The sequence below is a fragment of the Colossoma macropomum genome, unplaced genomic scaffold, assembly GCF_904425465.1.
Source record: "Colossoma macropomum unplaced genomic scaffold, Colossoma_macropomum, whole genome shotgun sequence".
NCBI classification, from domain to species: Eukaryota; Metazoa; Chordata; class Actinopteri; order Characiformes; family Serrasalmidae; genus Colossoma; species Colossoma macropomum.
In genome coordinates this window covers 32,274,124-32,283,848 of record NW_023494795.1, presented here as the reverse complement: position 1 = coordinate 32,283,848, position 9,725 = coordinate 32,274,124, and the positions used below count along the sequence as shown (strand labels likewise).

At 39.1% G+C, this 9,725-nt stretch overlaps 1 protein-coding gene across 1 annotated transcript in view; it reads right to left on the bottom strand.

Moving 5' to 3' along the window:
- Positions 1-1,051: 1,051 nt before the first annotated feature.
- Positions 1,052-9,725, bottom strand: part of mpp5b (membrane protein, palmitoylated 5b (MAGUK p55 subfamily member 5)) — a 44,639-nt gene continuing 35,965 nt past the window's right edge. Inside the window, exons 11-14 of the mRNA XM_036582199.1 lie at positions 7,904-8,071; positions 6,104-6,306; positions 3,856-3,966; positions 1,052-2,167 (exon numbers count right to left, since the gene is read on the bottom strand). Coding sequence (XP_036438092.1) covers positions 1,991-2,167; positions 3,856-3,966; positions 6,104-6,306; positions 7,904-8,071 — 659 coding nt within the window. The 3' untranslated portion in view covers positions 1,052-1,990. The remainder of the gene's footprint in view (positions 2,168-3,855; positions 3,967-6,103; positions 6,307-7,903; positions 8,072-9,725) is intronic.

The following is a 9,725-nucleotide window of genomic DNA, read 5'->3' as shown; positions in this document are numbered from 1 at the left end:
GTCAGAGGTTCTATAACCAGCAGCCCATTTCATTTAAAATAAAGACAACAAGCACATGCACTCAGTTAATAATGTATTAATATATCTCATGAATTTTGTCTTTATATTGGTATTAATTACAAAACCACATTTGAAGACAGCGCTATACTGCAGCTATGCAGGAGCAACACGAATAAATCTGTGTCAGAAAAGTATCTTTCTGTCCCACAATTGTAAAAACATCCTATTTCAAGTTTCAGTCAGGATTTGCTATAAATAAACAGGTTATCACAATTGCACAAATAATAAACATTCCTGAGAAGTTACCAGCTAGAAAAGTGTCCACAAATAAATCTATCTAGCAATAGTACTTCTTTTTGTGTTGTTCTAATAAGAAAATCTGAACGTAGATGCTACTGAATCCCAAAGTCATAAACACATACAAATTTCAGATTTTGTGAATGCACAAAAAAAAACCTGACACATTTCATATCACATTTGAAAATATGTCGTCTGACTGAACCTCTCGTGCTCCTCAGCATAAGTCCACCCTGTTTCAGAAGACCGATCACCCAAAATGAAATGACAAAAAGATACCAATGTAGACATGAACAAGAAAACCTACTGTACCAGAGAAGGTCCATCTCCTGCTTGACCAGAGCAGCGTTCAATACTACTACTACTGAAAATTTCAATGAAAATGACCCTCTTTACACCAAACGCAGCCTGAAGTTTGCTTCTTCAGTTTTGCACTGACACTGCAGGCTAAACGTATTAGAAACTTACGGCACTGTGCTAATTTAATTTTATTTAATTTAGTTCTCATTTCGTCCTCACGGCATCTCTGCCTCTCCACTATGGTGTTGGTGTTTGTTGTAAGAGGCATGTGAAGGAAACGTGTGACTTGACACAATTTCCCATATGGAAAAGAAATGTATTCATCAAATACATCTGAAAAAGCATGAAAATGGCCACATTTTATATTGTTAAACACTGGGCCTCATTCACCAACCATTCTTCAGAAGAAATTTTCAAAAACCCACATATGCAGCTTTCATGAAGATGTGACATTCATAAGTGTTTTCTTATTTGGAATTTGTTCTTAGGTAAGAACAGAATCTACACACACACAAAGGTAAGAACGGTTCTGCGCTTTAAGAATACGTCTGACGTAGATTTTTCATAGGACCTTTCTCACGAAACACCTTAAAGAAAAACTTGTTTCAACATTCAAAAAATATCACTAATAATTTCTGTTTCCACAGCCTCCATCGACAAACTTAACAAACGGAAAAAAAATCCTACAGGTGGAGTTGTAGCTGTTTTTCTTTACTGCAAAGTATTCTGGTTAATTTCAGATTGTCATCAGCTTCTTTTCTGACTTCTGCAGGTTTTCCAAAATGTCTTTGTGCACTTTTGAGTTCATGATTCCGTCAATAAACACAAGCTCAGCAACACCACTGTAAGAAAAACAGCCCCAGATTTTGTTTTCATCTCTGTGCTTTACAGAACAGTCTGGCTTTTCTCCACACCATCACTTTCACGTTGAGCTAAAAGTGTTTTCATTTTTTTAGTCGTTTTATGATGCAACCAACAGAAAGTTCACTAATGGTTAAAGTGTCCAAATACTTTTGGGGCCAATTTATTTATAAAAATGAGAAGCTGTTTTTAGCTTCAGTGCAAAACTAAAGAAGCAAACTTTAGACACCAAACAAAAGGTGTTGTCTGACTGGCTGTTTTTGGGGTAAGAGGGGAAAATCATCTTAAAAATTCCTTTCAAATATCACCTGAAATCAGGAAGATGTCCAGCGTCCCAACACACTGCCAGATTCTAAATGGTGACACTATAAACCAAAAAGAATGCTGAAAGAAGACTGTCTGGCTGCAGTTCATGTCGTCCTGGTTCACACTGAGAAGGCTCATGTTCAGGTAAGCAGTCTCAAAGGGCTTCTCCACAGTGAGGTAAATGATGACTCTGGGTTTGGAGTATTGCTGCGGTGCTGGTGTGGACTCAGCAGAGCCAGGAGGACGCAACCCACTGAGGCTGCTTGTCCAGTTTATCGATGAGCCGCAGGAGTTCGAAGAAGGCTGTGTCCTCATCGCTGTTCACCACGACCGCATCAAACAGGTGGCCGTAGTTCTGCTCCATCTCCCGGGCCTTTTCTGTCACCTCCTTCAGCTCCTCAGGCTAAAACACAGTCGCACAGCCACAAAGAGAAAGTTAGCCCAAGACAAACAGCACCAAGTGGAAAATAAAAAAAAGAGAAAAGGTCCACTGAAAAAATAAAACTACACTGTGTGCTGTTGCACTGCTTGCGTCAAGTATAAAAGACCACATTAATATAGGAGGGTTTACATGCATCACTTTGTATCAGCTGTGTTTCAGGGATGTGCTGTATGTTGTTGGAAGATAAATCAGGGGACAGATTTCTTAGATGGGCAGACTAAATGTGGCTCACCTGTCGCCTCATATTTTCCTGTTTATTTAGCTGTTTTTTCTCTGCCACATGGATCCCCCAAAATACCAAAACTGTTTGCAGTCAGTACATTAATTCAGACTGTGAGCAGGCATAGCCATTACTTTTACAATGGGGTGGCCAAGTTAGACTATATAAATAAAAGCGATTTATAGTGGTCTTCTTTGTATATATTCAATATGTGTTGAATTTGCTCAACAAAGTTAGTGCTGAAAGTAAACTGAAAGACAAAAGTGAGCTGATGTATTTTATTCATTCATTAAGAAATTATGTAAAAAGTAAGTAAAAGTAAAAGTATTACCATTACTATTTTAAGGAAAAGAAGTTATGCTGCCAAAACCAAAATACTGGTGGGACTCTGAAAATAAACTTATGATGTTTATGCTGTCAGTTAGAGAAAAATAGATGCTTAAATACAAATCTAGGGAAAAGTCTTTGTTTTACAATCAGCTTCTGCCTTTGGTATTCTTAACTAACTAGAGCTGCAGCACTGCTCTGCCTCAGAACTTTACACTACGCTGCAGCATATCTGTAAATCTGAAAATTTGCCCAGTTTCCCAAGAGTTTGGTGTAAAGAGTGAACTGTTACTCATTTCTCAAACTGAAGACACAAGACGAGATGTGTAAGATTTCAGTTAATGTGTGGAAGGATATCCACATTCCCAAACATTTTGTTGCCACTGAAGCTAACATTAGGGCCTCTACAGCAAGTTCTCAGCCAGCCTACGCTGGAGTAGTTAAAAGAAAAAACAACATTCCCCTTATGACAATTTTTTATCAGTAACTCCATAAGAGCTAATATCTAAAATCTAAATGCACAAAGGGTATACAAATCACCAATGCTTTTAAGCCATCGGCCAAGACTAAAATTATAAGATTTTTGCTCCAAACAAGCAACATGTTTTGATTTTTAGGATTCTGGCTGATAAACCATGTTGCAGTTTTATGGTTTAAATGACATGAGGCAGGTAAATGCACTTGTACGGTATGAGAATGCTTCTGCCACACCTGCACCAAAATATCACAGCATAATCATCCATGACTCGTTGTGCTGAACAACCAGTCGCCTCTTAGATTCAGTGTAGCACTTTACTTGGTATATACTATTCAAACATTTTTCATTAAGAACTTAAAATGACAGTTTGGGCCAGTAAAGAGCCATGTAATGTTACTTATACTGCAACAGAGCTAATACAAGGAACTGGAAAAGCGACAGAGTGTGTTCACATGTTTCACACAGTGTCACCAGACAATTTGGCTGTAAACAAATCTGAATCGGAATCAGCCATAGAAATGAACTGATCAGTGCACCTTTATTAAATGTACATTACATTATGTATTTTTAATGTGTACAACGTTTGTCCAATTGCTGATTCGTCCATGATGTAGCAGGAAATACCTTGAGGTTTTTTCCTTCTTTGAACAGCAGTGTGCGCAGTTGCTCTTGTGGAGGAGGAGCGATGAAGATGACATATGGTTTGAGATTAGTGGAGCGAAGCACACGCAGAGACTGGAAAAACAGCAAGGGGAGAAAGTCACGCACAGATTTGAAGAAAGAGAGAGTGGAATAATAGAATAAACTGTTTCACAAGCAGTATAACTTAACAATGTGCAGGACAGGAAGCCAAAGCCATGTGGTGTGCTGTGTATTTTTGCTGCTTTAATATACACTCTCTGGTCACTTTAACAGAAACTCCTCTCTTGTAGCTCCACCTTGTTGGTGTACAGTTAGAGACTGTAACTCATCTTTTGATGCAAAGTTTATGTTAGTCACCCTCTAGTTCTCAATCAGTGATCAGTTTCTGACCAAAGAGCTGCACTTGGCTGGAAATATTTGGGTGGAACTCCACTCAACCTAGCAGTGACAATGACAAGGTAGGTGTTGATGTTAAAGTGGACAGGCTCAATAATAAATTGTATACCATTTTCCCTTACTGTAAATTCAGCTGAACAGCTAAGAGATGTTTTGTGTCTGAAATTTGCTTCTTCAGTTTTGCCTGGAGCTACAAGGCTAATGTAGTTAACATAATAAAAGCTCATTCAGGCGTACATCACAAACTGTATGCCTTTAAAGCATCATACATTTAGCCACAAGCCATGTGGAGTTGTTCTGTAAATTCTAATAAACTTGATTATGTGGTTTCTGTCACACTGTTATCTATACATATGGACAAAACTACAGACAACATTCAGGCTTTAAAGTTGCTGCTACTACCATTTTTAACTACAGTACTGTGAAAAAGTATCCCCCCCTTCTACATTTCTTCTATTTCTGAATATCTGCCACACTTTAATGTTTCAAATCATCAAACTACTTTTAATATTAGTCAAAGATAAACCATGTAAACACAAAATACTGCTTTTAAATGATAATTTCATTGACTGAAGGAAAAATTCTGTTCAGCCTAACCTGGCTGTATGTGAAAAAGAAACTGCCCCCTTAGCTACTAAATCAACCAAATTCATTTTACTACTGGGTTCAATTTCACCAGCCACACCCAAGCATGATTACTGCCAGACCCTCTGAATCTAAACATCACTTAAATAGAACCTGTCAGGCAATGTGAAGTAGACTAGGAGGTTTAAAAAAGCAATGCATGACGCCACATTCTAAAGAGATACAAATACAGATGTGAAACAAAGTCAGCGAAATCTACCAGTCTGGAAATGGTTACAAAGCCAATGCTAAGGCTCTGGGACTCCAGAGAACAGTGAGAGCCATTTAGCATAAATGAATAAAACCTGGAACAGTGGTAAACCTTCCCAGGAGTGGCCGGCCTTTTAAAATCTCACCAAGAGCGCGTCGATAACTCATCCAGGAGGTCACAAAAGAACCCAGACAAACATCTAAAGAACAGTAGACCTCACCTGCTTCAGTCAAGGTCAATGTAATGATTCCACAATAAGGATGATTGTCATGAAGGAGAATGTCTGCTCGTCAGTTTGTGACCTAAAGCTCAAATGCAGCTGGGTTATGCAGCAGGACAATGATCTGAAGCACACAAGCAAGTCCACCTCTGAATGGTTCAAAAGAAACAAAGTTAATCTTTTGAAGTGGCCGAGACAAAGTCCTCACTTGAATCTCATTGAGATGCTGTGGAAAGACCCTAAGTGGGCAGTTCACGCTTGAAAACCCTCCAATGTAGCCGAACTAAAACAATTCTGTAAACAAGAGTGGGCCAAAATTCTTCCGCAATGATGTAAATGGCTCACTGCAAGTTATCACAAATGTTTGATTGCAGTTGTTACTGCCGTTGCAGTTGTTGCTGCACAACCAGTTATTAGGTTTAGGGTGGGTGATATAGGTTTTGAATAATTCTTATCTTCAGTAAATGGAATGATCATTTAAAGGCTGCATATTGTGTTTACTTCTGTTGTCTTTATTTTATATATGAAACTAGTTGGACGATCTGAAACATTTAAATGTGACAAATTAGCATAAAAAGAAGAAAGTGGGTGAGGGCCAAATACTTTTTCACAGCACTTTATGCAATGTACTTTTATCCTCCGAACATGTCTCAGCTAATTGATTACATTTGGGGTAGATGGAGAATAGTGTAAAGTAAATTGGATTAAATTAGATTTTTTTTCACTTCACACTGTTACATGTTTCCAGGATGTCGTGGTGAGAGGGTGCGGGTACTCACTCGTGTGTGGAGACAGAGCACGCAGATGCGGCCAGTGTTCACCACCTCCCGCACTGAGTCTACGCTGGTGCCATAAAGGTTGCGCTCATACTCTCCAAACTCAACGAATTTCCCTGCTGTCACATCGGCCTCAAAACTTGACCGCGACACAAAGTGGTACTCTCTCCCGTTCAGCTCAGTGGCCCGGGGGCTCCGAGTGGTGTCTGTAACACGGATGGAAAACAAGACACACCAAATAACTTACAGTTAATCACACAGTTATATGGAAGAGAAAGTGCTACACCATCAGATATTGGCACCGGTGTGCTGTGGTTGTAAGAGCGTCATTATTGGGAGGTACCGGCCTTCACAGAATGCCTCTCAGCCAATCACACTGCGAGGTCAGAAGTCTGGTATAATCATTGTTTGTGAGTTTGGACTGTGCTTTTAACGTATGGTGGTAATATTAGGGGAGGCTGATTAATTAAGGAGAGAGAGCTCAGAATTTGGGCTGGAGTTCCAGGCAGCTTCTGTTTGCAGCTAGAAGGCTGGGCCCCCCATTGATCTGTGGAAGGACTGACATACGACTGAGGAACAGGGAGGAGATGGGGTAGTGATGGGGATTACAAAAAGTTTGTTTTAGGAAACGGAAGGTAGAAATGGGAATTTATAGGGTGTTAGGTTGGAAGGAAGAGGCGTTTCAGGCATCATCCTCCTCTCAAACTTCAGTTATGCCTCAACTCCGCTTGAAGTGGTTAAAGTCACATTCTCTGATTTTAATAAAAGATTTTTTTCTATCCATTTTAGTTTTATTATGTAGAAATTACAGTATTTTTTATACATAGCCTCCCCCTATTTCAGGGCATCGTATTGTTTGGGACATAGGCCTTTACACAGCTGTGTTTAATCGCTTTATTAGTGCAGGTATGAGAAAGCTTTCAGCATATAGTCTTGACTCTAGGCTTTTCGTCATCTTTGGAGTCTGCTTTTGCTGTTTGTCAACATGAGGACCAGAGTCATAAGGCGAATAAACAAGAATAAAACAGAAAGAGACATCAGCCAAAAGAGAGGAAGGAAAACGCCTCTGAACTCATTGAACAGTTCTTCACTCTACAGCAAGGCAGTGATCGCAAACATATTGCCAAGGCAACAATGAGGTTTTTAAAAGCTAAAAACTGGAAAATTATTGACTGGCTAAGTCAGTCACCTGATCTGAGTCCCACTGAGCATGCATTTCTTACGCGGAAGAAAAAACGTAAGTGGACTAGCCCCCCGAAACAAGCAGGAGCTGAAGACAGGGTGCAGTGCAAGCCTGGCAGAGTCTCACCAGAGAAGATAGTCAACACCTGGTGATGGTTATGAGTCACAGACTTTAAGCAGTCAGTATGCAAATAATATGCAACAAAGTACTGAACATGACTAATTTACTGTGCATACAACTGCTGTGTCTCAAACATTATGATGCCTTGAAAAGGTGTGTGTGTGTGTGTGTTGGAGGGGGGGGGTGTAAAACATGCTGTAATTTCTACATGGTAAAACTAAAATGTATAAAAATACCCCTTTTTAAAATCTGAGAATATGCACTTTAACCAGGTATGAATAGTTTGAGTGCAGATTTAAAACTGTAAATAAAAATAAAAATATGCCTTTGTCCCAAATATTTTGAAGGGTACTGTATATGCACACAGCATATACAACATTGCGCTTAACCTTAACCTTGAAGTCACTGTCCTACTTTCCTGCTTTTGAACCTCACTTTATCTCTGAGATCTGTTTCTAATTTCTCTATTACTGCACTCTGAGGATGTTTAAAGCTCTTACGTGGCACAGCACCGGCAAACCGCTCCGGCTCTACAGACAGCAGTCTTTGTCTCAGATCATCATGGCCGCTGTTTGCTGGACCAACCAGGGCCACGGGTCGCTTACAGTTGCCTGGCTGATGGTACAGTGCCATCTCCTCATAGGTCAGAATATCTTCTGTGTAGCATTCTGGGGTAACAAAATGTTTAGTCTTTAAAACACATACAGCACATATACCAAAACACACAGCATTATACAGTATTTACACTGCTTGTGTAGCTGTCAAGAAGCCTCACTGAGAAAAGGAGACAGACACATCAAACAAAGAAGCTGAACAATGGACTGACCACCCCAGAGTCCAGACCTCAACATCACTGAATGTGTTTGATTACTTCAGAAAATGATCAACCAGCTTCTAAGACTGAACTTTGGAGGTGTGTCTGCAGATTTCTTTGAGAAACTGAAAGTGAGTCTACTAAAAAGAATGGAAGCTGGAATAAAGGTAAAGAATGGACTAAACACATTGAAAAAATAAAAAGTACATTTAGTTGTTGAGGCTTCTGATGCTGAAAAATGAGTAACTTGTATTTGTGTCCCCAAGCAATTTCCATCTAAATTCATTTGCTTTTAAAAACATCTTGTTTACTGTCTCTGTGAGGGATCTGTCAGCACCCAGAAGCCTTTGCTCCGGCTGTGTTTATACACCTGTCTGCTGACCCCAGCACTGTCCTGAACCACTCAGACACAACCTGAGGACTCCTGCTGCGAGGCTGGAGGTGTTTTGTCTATGCCCTGTATGAGCACTAAGAGACAGCACTGAGGTCTAATCTCGGAGAGCAGCATGGAGGACAACAGGGCGAGAGAGAGTGATGAAAAGTCCTGAGTGAAAGCCAGCAAACTGAGCATGGTGCACCCACCCTGATACTTCCTCACTAATATATCAACAGCAATCCAGTTGGAGCCTTTGCCTGAATCTCTGTCCCTGTTAACTGATTCAAATCTGCTTCCAGAGTAGTTGGTGACCGTGCTTGTCCATGTTGGTCAGTAAAAGGGATCAGCATGTGTAATTGGAGCTTTCTGTGAGCTACTGTATTTCCCATCACTGTATAAAAGAAGTTCCATGCTGCCTTTATTTTTTGATGCATTGCAATAGTTTCCAAGCGAGTTTCAGAAGAAAATTAATTATGGAAAAAAAAACAGTATTGACCTGTTTCATCAGAGTAGCAATAAAAGGTGACTCAAGTGTGAAGTATATTCATGTTCATGTAGTTCCTCAATTAAAAAATCAATTTTTGTTTTTTTTAGATGTTCTTCACATATCAAAAGAAATGCATTGACAGCACTGAGATGCTGCATTCTTAATGGAGAAGAGAGAGTAAGCAGAAATAGATGTGTTTTTTCATTGACCTCAAAAGTTACTTTAGAGTGTTTTTAAACTGTGTGTGGGTCCACATTTCCTTACACTAAAAACTAAACAACTTATTCATTAGTTTTATAACAGTTAATGAATAATTCCTAGCAATTACTAAACAATTTATAGTAGCTACTGAATAATTCATTGTAGTTACTGAATAATTCATAGTAGTTGCAAAACAATTCACAATAGCTACTGAATACTTCATAGTAGTTCTGTAATACATTATGATAATTACTGAAAACTTTATAGTAGATAGAATTTAAAGTAATTTAAAGTAACTACTGAATAATTTACAGTATATACTGAATATTTCATAGTATTTCCATAATAATTTGCAATAATTAATTAATTTATAGTGGATATATAATACTTTTAACTGGATTGATTTTTAAGGGGTTAATCCACAGCACTGCTAGAGTAAAATCA